We start from the raw sequence: 17,461 nt of genomic DNA, 5'->3' as shown, positions 1-17,461 counted from the left end.
TTCTAAAAGTCTGGTAGTTTTTCTCTTTGACATCTGGTGGGAGGACGTTCCACAGGGCGGGTGCCACCACCGACAAGGCCTTCTGCCTGGTTCCATGTAACTTGGCTTCTTGCAGTAAGGGAACCGCCAGAAGGCCCTTGGCGCTGGACCGCAGTTTCTGGGCAGAACGATGGGGGTGGAGACACTCCTTCAGGTATACTGGGCCGAGGCCGTTTAGGGCTTTAAAGGTCAGCACCAACACTTGGAATTGTGCTCAGAAATGTACTGGGAGCCAATGTATAATTTCCAGAGCTCCTTGGGAAGAGGATTTGGTTGTTAAAGCACTCCAAGAATTGTAGCTCTGGGAGAGGGGAATAAGGGTCTTTTAAACACCCTTAACAAACTGCAAGCTCGTGGGATTCTTTGAAGAGGGAGCCATGGCTGTTTTAAAGTGGTACGGTGCTGCTTTAAAGGTGGACGGGACTTGGGAGAAGAGTGAGATTGACCAGCGCATGGGAGTATGCGTGAGCTTGGAGGCCGAACCATGGAGCAGGGCAGATAGACTGGCAGACAGACTTCTGCAGCCAGGCCTCTGAGCATCTCTGTGCTCCCTCCTGCCTCCCAACCTCTCTCTTGAGTGGCAGCTGGATGCAGAGAGCAGTAGGGAAGGGAAGGAATTTAGCTGCAAATCCATGGCAGCACGAGAGAAAAGGAGGGCAAGAGAGAGGGAAAAGTAGAGCGTGGGAGAGAGGATAGATGGATCTCTGTATTAATGGGTGGCATGCGAGAAAGGGAATGGATGGATGGAGCTGTGGGGTGTATCCACCACACTACTGCCATGCAACTTCTGAAGAAATTCAGCCCTTGATGGCGGGAGAAGAAGATGGACCATTCCATCTTTATTATGAGGAAACCTGACTGCTTCAATGCACACCTGCCATTCAGAATTTCTCGTGCCGCGCATGTGCATTTCTCACTTAAACTTGGGTATTTTTGAAACCTGTTTATTTATTTATTTTAAAGCAATTTGTGAATTGGCTGCACGATACAAGTAGAAACGTTGGTAATCCACGTTGCTGGTACGGCTGCTCGTTAACCTGTTTTTCATTTTGCTTTGTTCACCCAGTTTAAGAGACGTGCTCAAGAGTCCACCCAGATTCTTCGGGAGCTGGAGATATCTTTGAGGACAAACTATATAGGGTTAGTACCGACGACCAACGCTTTTGTCCGTGCAAACCCTAGCTGTGCAAACCCAATCGCGTCATTTATTTGTTTTGCTGCTTTTAAAATGTATGCCCTTGCTTTTTAACTGTCGAGGTCTCAAAGTGGCTTACCATGATAAAAGAAATATATACCAAAATAAAACATCAGATAAGCCTAATAAATTTAAAAGCTTAGAAATTTCAAATCAGGAACATAAACCAAAGAAGCATTTGTGACGCCTCCTAAAATAAAACAGTTTTAACCAAGTGTCTGGAACTCAGCCGGGATGCTGCCTGTCTGACTTCTATTGGGAAAGAGTTCTGCAGAGTTGGGCCCGCAACACTGAATCCACCAGTTTTTGTTGATCAGATTGAGATGTGCAGGGTTAGACATTCTGGACCAGGGTGTATGTATAACTCTGTGTGTGTTTCAAAGCAAGGATTTTATCGTGTTGATTTTCTGTTCCAAAGCGGAGGTTCATTTGGGCCGGGATTGAAAGCACTTCTGATGAGTCCAGGGGCAGGTTCCCTTTTCTTTTCTGCTGACTGCATGTGTACCCTCACAGTGTGTCGGTTGCAGCTGCAGATAACCCCCCACTTGGCAGGTGCTGCTTTGTTCAAGAGGTCGGAGGGACAGCTGGAATGTCCCAGGGCATGCCTGGGAGCCCCCACATTTGGAACCTGCCTTTCCTTTATATCATTATTCTTGATTCAATCCAGCTTCTAGCCTGCCTTGGTGTAGTGGTTAAGAGCGGTGGACTTGTAATCTGGGGAACCAGGTTTGCATCTCCGCTCCTCCACATGCAGCTGCTGGGTGACCTTGGGCTAGTCACACTTCTCTGAAGTCTCTCAGCCCCACTCACCTCACAGGGTGTCTATTGTGGGGGAGGAAGGGAAAGGAGATTCTTAGCAGCTTTGAGACTCCTTCGGGTAGTGATAAAGTGGAATATCAAATCCAAACTCCTCTTCTTCTTCTACTACTAGCTCAATAAAGGTAATGCGCAACACAAAGGTGGGTTGGTTGTTGGTCGGGGACAGCTATGGGCAGGATTCCTGAACTGCAGCGGGTTGGACTAGATGACTCTCAGGGTCTATGAGCCCTTACAACCAAAGAGAGGGAAGAATTACCAGGTCAGGTTTAAGGTTTTTGTATGCTGTGGGTTAAACCACAGAGCCTAGGACTTGCCGATCAGAAGGTCGGCAGTTCAAATCCCCGCGACGGGGTGAGCTCCCATTGCTCGGTCCCTGCTCCTGCCAACCTAGCAGTTTGAAAGCACGTTAAAGTGCAAGTAGATAAATAGGTACCACTCCGGCGGGAAGGTAAACGGCGTTTCTGTGCGCTGCTCTGGTTTGCCAGAAGCGGCTTAGTCATGCTGGCCACATGACCCGGAAGCTGTACGGCGGCTCCCTTGGCCAATAAAGCGAGATGAGCGCCGCAACCCCAGAGTTGGTCACGACTGGACCTAATGGTCAGGGGTCCTTTTACTTTACCAGCGCACAACACCCCGATACCTTACCCTGCAGACCCCAAACTGATCATATTGAGGAGCATTATTGGTCTCCTGTGGACAAGACACATGACTCTATGTCAACAAAAACTCATGGATTCAATGTTGTGGGCCAAACACTTTCCCACTAGAAGCCAGGCAGCATCCCCATCTTACTGGTAGGCACACTCATAGCCCATTCCCCACCCCCCTGGGTCCTGGGTAGTTTTTAAAGCCCCTTCGTGGATCACTGCCTTGTCATGGCGAAGGGGCTTGAATAACTCCAAGAAGCTATGAGCTATGCCATGCAAGGCCACCCAAGATGGACAGGTCATAGTGGAGAGTTTAGACTAAATGTTATCCATCTGGAGAAGGAACTGGCAAACCACTCGGTATTTTGCCAAGAAAACTCCATGGAGATAAAAAAAGGAGAAGCTTTGAGAAGAAAGTGAGAGTTTCCAAGGCATGCTCTGGTTCATGGGGTCACGGAAAGGCGAACACGACTAAGACGACTGAACAAACAACACGTTTTTGATTTTATTTTTTAAAGTTTTTTTATTCAAAATTGAAACAAAACATATTATCCAAAAACATATCATCCTTGTTTTCCCCCCATTTTTCCTCCCTTCCCCCACCCCCGACTTCCCTCAGTTCCAGTCTTTGGTTTCTCTGAGACTGCTGTTTTCTGCACGTTACAAAGTTATATAGATCCTCAAACTGTTTAGCTGATTATTATCAGTAAAAAGTTTGTGAATGTTTAGTCAAAACCTGCCAAGGAGTCAACTAAGACGGCTGAACAAACAACATGTTTTTAAAGGGTGGCTAGGAATTGTAACACGGCAAGGGATAAACTACAATGCCCATAATTCTTTGAGGGCGAGAAAGTGCTATAAAGGTACCGTGCGTACCTAGCCGCCGGTCCCCTTGAGCAGCTCAAGAATCGGAAGTGCATTAAGCGTTTGTTAATGAGATGCTAAATGTTTAGTTGTTCATGTGAACATAAATGTCGGAGCGGCTTAGGTTGTTTAACGGCCCTGCCTCATTTGTCGGTAACTGAGCTATGCGGCCCCTCTCCCCCAGTCCAGCACCCCCTTTAACTTGAACTGCTCAAACAACCTGGGGGGTAGCGGCCAAGGTCTAAGGCCCTCTGCAGAGAAGGTGACCCCAGCATGTCGGAGGCAGCAGCCGACACCATTAACGACAGTGATGTATGCCGGCTAATTAACAGCTTAGATGGGGAAGCATTTATCTCTCTGGATTGATTGCCTGCCAAGCAGTCAGAAAATAAAAGGGAACAGTGGGAGCCAGCATGCACAAGTCGTGTCAGCGTTTTGTGACAAAATGTATTATTGGGCCTGATGGAGTACAAAGGAGCAAATTGTATATCAGGAAGGAGCGCCAGTAGGTACATTGCAGCCCTGTGAAAAGGCTGCCAGGCCATTTCCATGTCTAATGGTTGCATTCATCTATTTATTTTTTGCATTTGTTGCATGTCAGTAATATTCAGGCACTACCTACATTGGCCAGAATGTACGTCATGATTTTAAAATAACTCTTTTGTTTTCTGTCCCACTTTGAGACCATTTACAAATGACAAATACTAGTCTCTTGTTGGGTATTCCTAGCAGCCCATGTGAAAATTCCTAAGCCTGGAAGATCTGCGTTGAAATTCCTTCATCAGCCACTGACTTATGATAGGTTATAGTCACCGTGTTGCTGTTGTTTTTAACATGGGGGACACTTGCTGATGAAGCCATTGTCAACATATACATTGGTACCTTGGAAGTCGAACGGAATCCGTTCCAGAAGTCCATTCGACTTCCAAAACATTCAGAAACGAAGCCGCAGCTTCCGATTGGCTGCAGGAAGCTCCTGCAGCCAATCAGAAACTGCATCGGACGTTCAGGTTCCAAAGAACATTTGCAAACCGGAACACTCACTTCTGGGTTTGTGGCGTTCAGGAGCCAAAACGTTCGACTTGCAAGGCGTTTGGGATCCAAGGTACGACTGTAATTTGAAGCTCATATGGGTGGATTTGTTTTTAAATAATCATTTGAACACCTCCAGGTAGAAATGTTATATGTTGAATGCAGCCTTTTCTAGCTGCATATGCGATTTTTCTGTGGGGATCTGTTTCATTTTCACTTTTGCACGGAGGTGCTTTTGAAATCCCTTAATAGAACTTATCCCCAAATCTCCAAACATTATGTTTGTAACCACTCTAAATATGCTCCTGTGAGGCAAAATGTCCTGGGGGGGAAATGAATTTTCAGCCACTTTCCCATGTGCTTGTAAAAATATCAGACAGTAGTACAAAGTGAAAAAGCATAGCAGTCAGCATGGTCACACACACACACACACACACAAATTTTATTTGTATGCCACCTTTTCATAGTTCAAACCATGCTCAAAGTGGCTTCCAACATGAAAAAAAAATCACAATTACAACATTTTTTAATGTATTGTAAGCCGTCCAGAGTGGCTAGGGAATCCCAGCCAGATGGGCGGGGTATAAATAATAAAATTCTCATCATAATCATTATCAGCGTGATAAGGTAAAGGTAAAGGGACCCCTGACCATTAGGTCCAGTCGCGGACGACTCTGGGGTTGCGGCGCTCATCTCGCTTTATTGGCCGAGGGAGCCGGTGTACAGCTTCTGGGTCATGTGGCCAGCATGACTAAGCTGCTTCTGGCAAACCAGAGCAGCGCACGGAAACGCCGTTTAACTTCCCGCCAGAGTGGTACCTATTTATCTACTTGCACTTTGATGTGCTTTCAAACTGCTAGGTTGGCAGGAGCAGGGACCGAGCAATGGGAGGTTGTGGGGATTTGAACCGCCGACCTTCTGATCAGCAAGCCCTAGGCTCCGTGGTTTAACCCACAGCGCCACCCGCATCCCTTCAACGTGATAAACATAGTCATAAATTGGGGTTGGGGTGTTGTTACTGTTCTTGATGCTGGTTTTGTGTACCTTTATTTTAGACAATTGTCATTTATGTGGAAATTGTTTACTTTGGTTTCATATTTTGGTGTTTATTACTCAAGCCTACTATTGTTACGTTGCAGTTATGTATTTTTTCCCATGTTGTAAGCCACTTTGAGCATACTTTGAACTGTGGAAAGGTAGCGTACAAATAAAATTAAATTATGCATGTATGTATAAACAATAAATAGAGGCATTTCTTACCTACCACAGGCAGATAGCTAAGACTGCATGCACACTCTGCTTTTAAAGCACATTTGAAGTGTGTTCTTTCCCTCAGAGAATGCTGGGCGCTATAGTTCACTCCTCGCAGAGTTACCATTCCCAGCAACCCTTAACAAATTGCAATGCCCAGAATACTCTGGTGTAATATAGCCCCTACAGAGCACAAAATGATTGCGAGATTGTTTGGGTGCTCTTCTGGCTCACAGATCACTGAAAGGGAGAGAGATTCAAGTGTCTAGATTAACATTCTCAGTGACCCGCTAGTTAACCCATGTAAAAATGGGGAGCTTTTGTTATGAGGGAGCAGTTAAACATGTGAAAACCTTGGTTTTAAAGTGATATGGCCTCAGAATGACTGTAGGGTATGTTTTTTTCCCCTGAATGTTTGAATTGACTCTCAGTCTAAGTTCCCATCTGGAAAATGGGACAATAATACAAACCCTATTCAGTGTCTACTCAAAAGAAAGCTTCCCTTAATTGTAACCTTAATAGCATGATTTGAAGGATTGCAGGAATCAGTGAGAGAAGGAGCCTAGAGCACTTGAGTACATTGAAACGGGCTGGAAAAGGATTAATAATATATTAATCAGCAGTTGTTGTTTTAAAAGACAGAGACGTCTATCTCTGTCTAGAAAAAAGCAGCAGAAAATACCAGCAAGGGATTCTGGAGAAAGATGAGGCAGATCTCAAATGTTGGGGAAAGAGCAGTAGGATACTCTTCCCATGTTTTATTCTAGAGAGAAAAAATTCTGCATGTTCTTCCTCTCCCCTTCCTTTAGCTGGGTCCAGGAATTCCTGAACGAAGAAAACAAAGGACTTGATGTCTTGGTGGACTACCTTGCCTTTGCCCAGTGCTCTGTCACGTAAGTTGCTGCCACAGCTTGGTGGGGAAGTGATAGTTAAGTCAGGATCCTAGTGGGGCCTGCAACAAAATATTGCAGTGTGGATTGTTCCCACAATTCCATTGTCCCAGAAAACCCGGCTCGCTCTGCCTCCACAAATCAACCCATATTTATATATATGATCATGCCCAAACCCCATTGGGATGTTTAGGAGCGTTCTCCTTCCACCCACCCCCCTGTTTATTTTTCTTCACATTTCTGCAAACGCCAATGTTCCCTCAAGCCTGTTGATCATGGGTTGGCAAACTAAGTCCTGGGGGCTGGATCTGGCCCAATCGCCTTCTCAATCTGGCCCACGGACGGTCCAGGAATTAGTGTGTTTTTACATGAGTAGAATGTGTCCTTTTATTTAAAATGCATCTCTGGGTTATTTGTGGGGCACAGGAATTTGTTCATCCCCCCCCTCAAATATAGTCCGGCCCCCCACAAGGTCTGAGGGACAGTGGACCTGCCCTCTGCTGAAAAAGTTTGCTGACCCCTGCTGTTGATTCTTCCCTCTTGTCCATGGGTGGCGCTGTTTTGACTATATCAGTGGTGCCACTCACAATCTGATCATCGGGAATTGAGGGTGGGGCTGCTATCCCAGGCGAAGCTTTTAGCCTTGTTATTGTGAGCCCCAGTCCAGCAGAGAACACCTATCACCTATCCAATAGGGCATATGTAGGCTGGGATGGAAATTGCTGCTTTTCTACCTAGAGGTTGCACTCATCAGGGTTATGTTTTTGTCCTTGGGCCAGCAGACACCCCCTTGACATATTGCAAACTGATTTGAAACTCCCCTCAGTTACCAAAGTGGTTTGCTACATAGCTTAGCGAGACAGGCGTGCTTTTTGAAAAAGTCTTAAACTCCGCTAGGGCCTCGCCAAACTAATTTTCACAATTCTTTGGCTATAAACTTTACTTTATATATGGCGTTGGGTGCTAAGCTGTCCTCTTAAAGGGAAAGGGGCTCTGTTCTGCGAAATCTAACCCATGTTTTCTTTCTTATTCTCTCCTTTCCCCGTGTCTTTGAAATAACCCCTGAGTTTTGGTCAGAGCACCAGTTACGCTTCACTCGTTGATAACTTTATTGAGGAATCATTCCTGAATTGGAAGAGATTTCACGTAACCCAGTCAATAATTCCTTCACGCTCTCCTGTTCTCGAGCGGAATGAGGGACTAACAAACAGCCCTCAGTCTAACAAGAGCTCCCTTCCTGAGTCCCTTCTTCTTGGCAAATAGGTTATTCCACAGAGAGGTATCATTCTGCTCAAATTAAGCATTTATACCTGCTTGCTTTGCATAATCAACTCTGCTTCTGCTGGCCAGGAACAGCAAGCAAACGCCACCTGCACATTTCCCAAGTTTTCTCTGTTGCGTGGCGAGTTCCCACCTCCCCCCAGAAATAAAGACACGAGACACAAGAATTCGAGTTAATGGGTCAAATTAGGCCACAACTTTATTGATTACAGGAATTGAGCGGTATTGGCTTAGGCATTGGTCCTAACAACTAACTGGCTTCAGCCTGCATGCTTGAAGGCCGGTGAGGGTTAACCACCAGTAGGAGGAGTCCTGCTGAGGTACGTCAACTAGGACCTCCCCCTGGGGTCACCGCGTGGGGGCGTGCCGTGGGCCCACACCTCCCATAGGCTTAGGACAAGGCCATGCCCCCCGGAATCCTTTACCGGACTACCCTTTGATTTAGGGGAAGGTGATGGCACTACCTCCTCCCCCTTCATCAGCATAACAATACAACTGTACCCCCACCAATGCCTAATCGCCAATACCGTGGAGTTGTGACAGTTTGCTACGAGGTAGGCGAAACCAAGTGGCTGGTGCCAATCTGCCAATTGGAAAAATTCCTACCAGGCCCCTTGACGGCGACCAACCGAAGTCCATAGCAACGTCAGAGAGCCTAGCCTAACGGGTGGGAGGGGAGGAAAAACCTGGAGACCCTCGGCCACGCCAGACCTAAGAAAGGTGAGACCTCCCCCCCCCCCGAGCCAGCCGATTCTTGCAGGCGGGCTCAGTTCCCGTCATCTCCGGGTAAGGCTGGGAGATAATAGGGCCTGAAACCCCAGAGGGCAACTGACAGGCAGTTTGGGCGGTACTTGGCTAGATGTGCCAATGGGTCTGACTCTGCTTAAGGCAGCTTCCAGTATTGCTAACTACAGTGGTACCTTGGCTCTCAAACTTAATCCGTTCTGGAAGTCCGTTCCAAAACCAAGGCACGCTTTCCCATAGAAAGTTGTGCAAAACGGATCAAGCCATTCCAGACTTTTAAAAACAACCCCTAAAACAAGACCATTGATCCATAAAATGAAAGCAATAATCAATGTACTATTAAATAAAGTAAGACAATATTGTAGATGATTAAAATTATTATTTTTCTCTTACCTGCACTGACGATAGTCTTTGTTTAGTTGTGGGGGGGCTTTTGCCCATTTCCGCAGTCACACAATCAATCAATCAATCAATCAATAGCTGAACTGGGTCACAAAAACAAAACAAAAAAAAGAGCTGCAAAAACACAAAATAAATAGCAAAACAAAAGGGCCAAACTTAATCTGTTTGACTTTCAAAATGTTTGAAAACCAAGGCGCAGCTTCTGATTGGTGCAGGCGCCCCGGAAACAATAGCTGACAGCTGCATCAGACATTCGGCTTCTGGAAAGCATTCGAAAACCGGAACACTTCCAGGTTTTTAGAGTTTGAGAACCAAGGTACAACTGTATAGTCATAATGGAACTGCATCAGCACCATGGAGAGCAACTTCACTTCCTCTCTGTCGGATAGGAAGATAAGAGTTTGAACACCTTGAATTTGTGAAACCTGCAGGAAAAGGGAGAGGGGGAAGTGTAGAAATTAAATGCTTAAAACTCGGTGCTTCTCAAACGCGGGTCTCCGGCTATTGTTAGACTACAACCCCCATCATCCCTGACCACTGGTCCTGCTAGCTAGGGAGGATGGGAGTTGTAGTCCAACAACAGCCGGAGACCCGAGTTCAAGAGACATGGGATAGTTCTTGACCTATTTAAGTTTGCAGTGCAGACGTGCTCCTAGTGGCAGCCCTGCTTCGGCGCCTCAGTTCCAGTGTCGCCAGCTTGGCAAACCTCCTTCCGCCCACCTGCTGACGCACACCCGTTTTTATATGTGTGGCTCCAGGTATGATATGGACAGCACTGACAATGGGAGCCCTGGGTCCGACAAGGGAAAGGCCCTGGACAGATCTATGGAGGACCTCAGCAGAAGCAGCAACTCCCCTACACAGGGCTCCTCCAAAGCGAGGCACCTGACTGTCAGGTAACAGAACGGACACTGGCAAGCTCTTCTTGAACTGCTTCCCCTGTATCTTGGGACACAGATTGTGGTGCCAGGAGAAGAGGCAGTTTCACACTTATTCTCTTGCCCGCCTCACTTGAAGCTACGCTTAAAGTGAAATGTCTCAAAAGGGAAAGCGCACCAACCCAGCAAACGCCAAGCTGGAAACCACTCTCTCGTTTCGCCAGTGTGAAGCTTCTTTTTGGGAGAGCATTGTCTGCAAAATGAAAAGTTGAAAAGGGGCAGGGGGAGCTGTTTTCATTGCACCGGCAGATTGGCTGCTCTGCGTTTATTTTCTTCAATTGATATCTCCCCTTTCTCCCATCGTGGGACTTGAGGTAGTGTACCTGCAGGTCCCATGGTGGTCTCCAATCCAAGCACCAACCAGACCTAGAGCTGCTTAGCTCCAGCAAGGTTGTAGCCCCATGGGTCTTCAGACTATAATATGGACTTGGGCAAAACGTGGCAAAACGAAAGGACTGAGTTTTGAAGAAGGGGAACCTCAGGCAAGCCTGATGGCTAAGGTAGAGGGGGCTTGCCTCTGCGACGGTACTTGCATATTCTCAGTCAGATGTTCAGCTGACATGTGGAAATCTCCATCTAAAAATATTGGAGGTATTTAGCATCCAAATTGCTTCAATTGGGGTGGTGGTGGTGGGGGAACGGAAGTTTCCTTCAGTTAAATAAGGAAATAGGGAGAAAAATGAAGAAAAGCTTGCAACTGGGGCTTCAGTTCCCGCCTCCACCATAGTTTGGGCTAGTTTAGGAGTTCTTATACAGAGACCCTGGAGCATGAGGTTGCAGGTTTCCACAATGTTGAAAAGCCATGTGGCTCCTCAACATGCAAGCAGTTGCGCATGGAAAGAAGCCCCTAGTTTGTATGGGTGACACACGCCATATGATCATGCACATATATTACCAGCCAGGGGCTGAGTTTTAATTTAGTGTCATAAACTGACCAATCTGGGGGCCTGCAAATGCACAAACACACCCACCCACACCCCCTCAGTCAGCCCAGAATATTGGCCCTCAATCCTACAAAGTTTCCACAACCATCAGGCAAGTTAACCCACCACCCAATTTCTAAGCTCTCCCAACCTATCGCCACCTTAGAAGCAAACTACCCTACGAGTAGTTTGATGATTATTGATGAGTAGCCTCGGATGGTTTTTGTGGCCTAACAAATGGCAGGTTCTGGTTTCCTTTTCCTACTCTTGCATTTTCCTGTCTCTGCCTTTCCTCTTTTCCTCTTTCCCCTTGTTCTAACCCCGTGCTTCTTTTGCACGCTCCCCTTGGGACAACGGCTCACGGTAGGTACCCAGCCTAGGGACCCTCAGGGGCAGGGAGGCGGGGAAGAGGGGCTCGCTCGGCTTTGCATGTAGTCTGAGCTTGTAAGATTGAAAAGATGGACGCCAAGAAAGGCAGTGGCCCACTGAACCATGTATCAGGAAGGAAGACTTGCTCTGCCTCCTGCCGCCATCCTGGTGTTTTTTTTATAAAAAAAATAATAATGAAAAAAGAGGCAAATAATAAATTGAGGCATCAGTTACTATCTCTGTGCTAGCGGTTGTATTTCTTAGGTGTGCACTGAGGGTGCCTGAGTGTTTCCCCCCTGCGTTGGTAAAAGAAGAGACCATTTTATTCTACTTCCACTAAAGAGATTAAAACAAAATGGCTGCTCTTTTTCTCTGGGGTCAGAAGGGGATGAGGCCTTAGGCCTCAGAGCTCTGTTTCCTAACTGCAGCAATGAAATGCAAATAGACTTGAGGGAAAGTCAGCCCTTCTGAGTAACAGAAGTCTGTTTTCTGTGGTTTAAGGGCCTTAATGTGAAGCAACTTAGTTTGGGTGGCTTTCAGAACAGCTAGAAATGTCTGGCCTAAGGGGGTTGCCGCTGCCCTACAAGGAAAGGTTTTCCATCCTTGGGCCTGTTTGCTGCCTGACAACCCACAGAGGAAAGAGTTCCTGCCCTGTAGGAAGCGGAGGCTGGGCGGCTTTGAAAGAGGATAAGACAAATGCGTGGAGAATATCTGTGGCTTCTAGCCACAATGGATGTGCTCTGTCACCACAGTCAGAGGAAGTAGGCTCTCGAATACCACTTTCTGGAAACAGCGGAAGAGGAGAGTGCTCTTGTGCTCAGGTTTTGCTTGCGGGCTTCCGATAAGCATCTGATTAGCCGCCGCGTGAAGAAGATGCTGGACCAGATGGGCCATGGGCCTGATCCAGCAGGATCTTCTTAAGTTCTTATGGCCATTTATTGGGAAAGCTCTTGCTACAGATTTCCTACATTGGCAGCCTATTGAGTTAGAAGGCCCCTGAGGTCAGACTCTCTGGCCATAATCTGTGCCATACATTTAAAGCCCTGTTAGACTACTTTAACAATTTCACAGAATACTGGGAGCTGTGGTTAGTTAAGGGTACGGAGAGTGTTTTAAGAGACCCCCTCTTCCCCTTGCAGAACTACATTCCCCAGAGTTCCCTGGGCAGATGGATTGTTAAACTGCTGCCTATGAATTGTAGTTCTGTGGCGTGCAATAGAGAGCCATCCTAACACCTCTCAGCAGCATCCTTATTCAACTACATTTCCCAGGATTCTTTGGGGGAATCAATGAAGGTTAAACCAGTACAGTGGAACCCTGGTTTTTGAACGCCTCTGTTGTCGTAGTTTCGGCTCCCGAATGCTGAAAACCCAGAACTAACTGCTCCGCTTTCTGGAAGCTGAACATACTATGCTGCTTCTGTTTTGAGTGCCCCTACTGTGTTGAGGCTTCTGCTTTCAGTTTTCGGTTTTTGAATGTTTCGGAAGTCGAACGGTCTTCCGGAACGGATTGCATTCAAATACCGAGATTCCACTGTACAGGGTTTTTCATAATGAAGTATACAATTTCAACCCACTATAAAAAAGAAGAGTGTAATATATCTTATGTTTCCTGTAATAGAATTGTAGGGGAATGTTTAAAGGTTTTTTTAGAAACAGTCACAGATGTTCTGTGTGTGCACGCTTTGTCACACACACATCGAACCGGCAATCCATTTCTGCCCAAACGCGACTCACCCTATGTGTTGATTTTCCTGGGCTTCGTTGAATGGCGGTGCAAACACTATCAACGACTTCTTCTGATACACACGGTTGTCCAGGACTTCTAAGTTTGTACAAACAGCCCGTAGTTTCAATTTTTTAATGCCAGTCATAGATACATTTTCGGCTTGGAGGTTTTCCCCCCGAATCATGATCGAAAATGCCATCGCAAAACAGTTACAGATTCCGTTTTGCTCAATTCAGGAACGCAAAACGCCTTCTCCAATGCAGACACAGCCATTTTGCCTGACTAGCCACATGAAACGCATGCTATTGCCTACGTCACTTCACTCAGTAACGGAACACAAACTTTATGAGTACATCTACCTCACGGTTTGCAGTTGTGGTCCGTGTCATCGCCTGTTACTGTCTTACAGCATCTGGAAACTATATAGTAGTACCTCTGGATGTGAATGGGATCCGTTCCGGAGCCCCGTTTGCATCCTGAAGCGAATGCAACCCGCGTCTGCACATCTGCGTGTGCGCAGGTTGCGATTTGCTGCTTCCACGCATGCTCGTGACGTCATTTTGAGCATCTGCGCACGCACGAGCAGCGAAACCCGGAAGTAACATGCTCCGTTACTTCTGAGTCGCCGTGGAGCGCAACCCAAAAACACTCAACCCGAAGCTACTTCAACCCGAGGTATGACTGTACTTCATTATGAATCACCCTGTATAATAGTGTTTTAAATGCCTAGTGCGGACAGGGCCTCCGATCCTAGGAAACTTCATATTAGGAACACAACATAGGGAACAATATTCTGTCGGGCAGGTGGGCAGCAATGAGCCACGATTACTTGCTAGGTTTGCTGGAACAGTTTCAAGGTTGGTGTTTTTCCAGCCACAGCGAAGTCTTCCCCTGTGGTTCCACGAGGGCCACTTTCCCCCCTGAGGTTGGGGGGTGGCAATGGGGGTGGGGGGGGAAGCGTCCACCTGAAGCGTCCTATTTTTCCCTCCTGTCCTGCAGGATTGCAATCTTCCACCTCCTTCAGGTGTTGCCATTTGAACCAGCAGATCCAAACATTCTTTCAGCAAGTCCACCCAAGCATCCCCTCCTCCAGCGCCCCCGGGAGCGAGCAGGACTCTAAGCCCAGGCCTCCTCTCAACTCCTACTCACCGCGGTGAGCCTCTCCCCAAACCTAACCAGAAACGTCCCCTGCGAATGCGGCCGGAGGCCATAGGCTCGTCTAGGCCAAGGGCATGTTCTCCCCCCTTCCTAAGCTTGTGTGTTCATTTTGGCAGGCAGTCTCGGATACCGAACTTTAGGAGCCCTCGAAGCAGGGAGGCCATTTTGTAAAATCCTGTTTAAAAAAACAAAAAAGCTCTGTAACTGGAATGCATTTTGTAAACACCTGCAAATAGTTGCATGCTTTTATTTTTGTCGGTTGCACAACCATGTTCTGGCACTGTTTGCTTTGCTGTTGTTGTTGCTGCTGCTATTGTTGCTTTTGGCTCTAGTTTTTATTGTTGTGTGCAGGGAATTGGAGCTGTTGTACAGAAGCGGTGGGAAGGGGGCACGGAACAGAGATAGGGGAGGGACCAGGTCAGGCCTCTGAAACCCCCTTGAGACATCGCCACCTCCAGCTTTTTAAAGGTTTAATGTGTGTTTCGGCTTTATTTTCCACATTGAGGTCTAGGAACTTTGAGACTGAGAAACTCAGATCTTCAGGATCTGAAGAGCAACTGCTACCACGTTTGGCACAAGTATCATTATTGCCATTATTATTTTATTACCTGCCCTTCACTCTGAGTTCCCAGGGTAGGCTATGGCAATTTATAACACATCATTAAAAAATAACATAAAACGACTTAAAATAACAAAAATAGGATGGGCCCCCAAAAGTTGCCGCATTCCATATTCCACTGCACCCATAACCATGTTAATAGCTTATCATGGAGTATTATATTTCCTTAGTATTTTAAGCATAATCTGGAGCTCACCTTCCCATGGCCTGCTGAGATCCCTGTGGCCTTTTCACAAAAGACAGTGGTGTCCTAAAACCAGACTGGAGAGAGTTTGTTTTTCATTGGGCAGTGGCATCTCCTGTTCAGCATTTGAACTCGTGACCCGAGACCCAAAGGGTTCTCGTACTGCAATCCTGCTGCCCAGTCTAATCCTCTCCCCTGCCCTCCCCCCAATTTCCTGCTCCTCGGGCCCTTGCTCCTGTGCTGCTCTTTATGCTGTTGGACTTGACTGCCGGGTGATATCCGACGTCTTTTCTCATGCAGCTATTTCCTTCCCCCTTTCCTCCCTCCTTCCATTTTTCCCTACCTCAGACTCAATCTGGCACACAGCAGGAAGGCGCTGAGGAACTCGCGCATTGTCAGCCAGAAGGACGATGTCCACGTCTGCATCATGTGCCTCCGTGCCATCATGAATTACCAGGTGACCACGGGCGATGGGACGTTGGGGAGGTTTGTGCCCACAGAAACGGGTTTTTGCAGATTCTGGAAATGATGCAAAAACTTTTGGACTGGAGATGCAAGTGGGATGAAAATATACATCTGGAGCCATGCTCCCTGCAACTCTCTGCCAAAAAACCCCCAAAGTATGGTGTCCAGCCTATTATGTGGTCCATATAATAATAATAGGGACTCGGGTGGCGCTGTGGGTTAAACCACAGAGCCTAGGACTTGCCGATCAGAAGGTCGGCGGTTTGTATCCCTGCGACGGGGTGAGCTCCTGTTGCTCGGTCCTTGCTTTTGCCAACCTAGCAGTTCGAAAGCACGTCAAAGTGTAAGTAGATAAATAGGTACCGCTCCAGCGGGAAGGCAAATGGCATTCCCGTGCGCGGCTCTGGTTCGCCAGAAGCGGCTTAGTCATCCTGGCCACATGACCCGGAAGCTGTACGCCGGCTCCCTTGGCCAATAAAGCGAGATGAGCGCCGCAACCCCAGAGTCGGTCATGACTGGACCTAATGGTCAGGGGTCCCTTTACCTTTATAATAATAATAAAATTTATTATGTATACCCTGCCCATCCGGCTGGGTTTCCTCAACCACTCTGGGCGGCTCCCAACAGAATATTAAAAACACGATAAAACTTCAAACATTAAAAACTTCTCTAAACAGGGCTGCTTTCAGATGTCTTCTAAAAGTCAGGTAGTTGTTTATTTCTTTGACATCTGGTGGGAGGGCATTCCACAGGGCGGGCACCACAACCAAGAAGGCCCTCTACTGGATCCCTGCAACCTCACTTCTTACAGTGAGGGAACCCCCAGAAGGCCCTTGGAGCTGGACCTCAGTGGCTGAACGGTGGAGATGCTCCTTCAGGTCCAAACGCAAAACATTTGGCAGTGAGGGGAGCAGGGGGAAGTCACAGGAATGGCCAATGTTCATATGACAAAGGCTCCTGCTTGAGAAAGAATCCAGTCCTTGACCCTCCACAGAATGAGAGGAACCCTTTTCTCCCTTCAGTCACCATTCCCCAATTTCCTCAAGCTCAACTCGGATTGCTAACATCCTCTCTCACCTTTCCCTTAGTCCGGGTTCAGCCTCGTGATGAACCACCCAGCCTGTGTCAATGAGATCACACTGAGCCTCAACAACAAGAACCCCAGGTAAGGAATTGGAACTCCTTTTCCGGACATGTGTTTCTTCATTTCTGAAAAGAGAGATCCATGGCACTCAGGCCTGTCTAGGGGTCGGAGCCTTCCAAACTGGGATGCCCTGTTCTCTAAATCCTAGGTAGGAGGTAGGAGGTTTCATAGTGAGGGAACTGGACTCTCTTTACAATTGCTTCCCTTGTTACAGTGCACTGAGTCCCACTGTTTCCTTTATGTTTGGATGCATTTAAAAGGACCCACACACAAAAAGATGGAAGGTATGCTATGGGGAGTTGAGGAAGGGTGTGGACAGCACAATTTTTTCCCATTAAAGAAGAGGATTTTTAAAAAATTGTGAATACCCTAGTACAGGGGTCAGCAAACTTTTTCAGCAGGGGGCCGGTCCACTGTCCCTCAGACCTTGTGGGAGGCCGGACTGTATTTTGAAAAATAATAATGAACGAATTCCTATGCCCCACAAATAACCCAGAGATGCATTTAAAATAAAAGCACACATTCTACACATGTAAAAACACCAGGCAGGCCCCACAAATAACCCAGAGATGCATTTTAAATAAAAGGACACATTCTACTCATGTAAAAACATGCTGATTCCCGGACCGTCTGTGGGCTGGATTTAGAAGGTGATTGGGCCGGATCCGGCCCCCTGGGCCTTAGTTTGCCTACCCATGCCTTAGTATATGGCACTTGACAGTATATGCCTGGCCTCAGAAAGTGTGGCCAAATACTCCTCGTTTTTATT

The 17,461-nt window shown here is 47.2% G+C and overlaps 1 protein-coding gene across 7 annotated transcripts in view; it reads left to right on the top strand.

Moving 5' to 3' along the window:
- FMNL1 (formin like 1) overlaps positions 1-17,461 on the top strand; it is a 131,067-nt gene that overhangs the window by 55,124 nt on the left and 58,482 nt on the right. For 2 of the 7 annotated variants that reach the window (XM_080976538.1, XM_080976532.1), the window contains exons 4-9: positions 1,106-1,179; positions 6,657-6,740; positions 9,923-10,060; positions 14,147-14,275; positions 15,432-15,540; positions 16,637-16,713. In XM_080976538.1, coding sequence (XP_080832664.1) covers positions 1,106-1,179; positions 6,657-6,740; positions 9,923-10,060; positions 14,147-14,275; positions 15,432-15,540; positions 16,637-16,713 — 611 coding nt within the window. Of the gene's footprint in view, positions 1-1,105; positions 1,180-6,656; positions 6,741-9,922; positions 10,061-13,921; positions 13,980-14,121; positions 14,276-15,431; positions 15,541-16,636; positions 16,714-17,461 lie in introns of those variants that run through there. The other 5 variants (XM_080976535.1, XM_080976534.1, XM_080976533.1 and 2 more) reach the window with 5 other exon arrangements.

Source organism: Podarcis pityusensis, assembly GCF_964106645.2.
Source record: "Podarcis pityusensis genome assembly, chromosome: 13".
Classification (NCBI taxonomy): Eukaryota; Metazoa; Chordata; class Lepidosauria; order Squamata; family Lacertidae; genus Podarcis; species Podarcis pityusensis.
The sequence above is the reverse complement of the archived record's forward strand: the minus strand, read 5'-3'. Positions and strand labels throughout refer to the sequence as shown.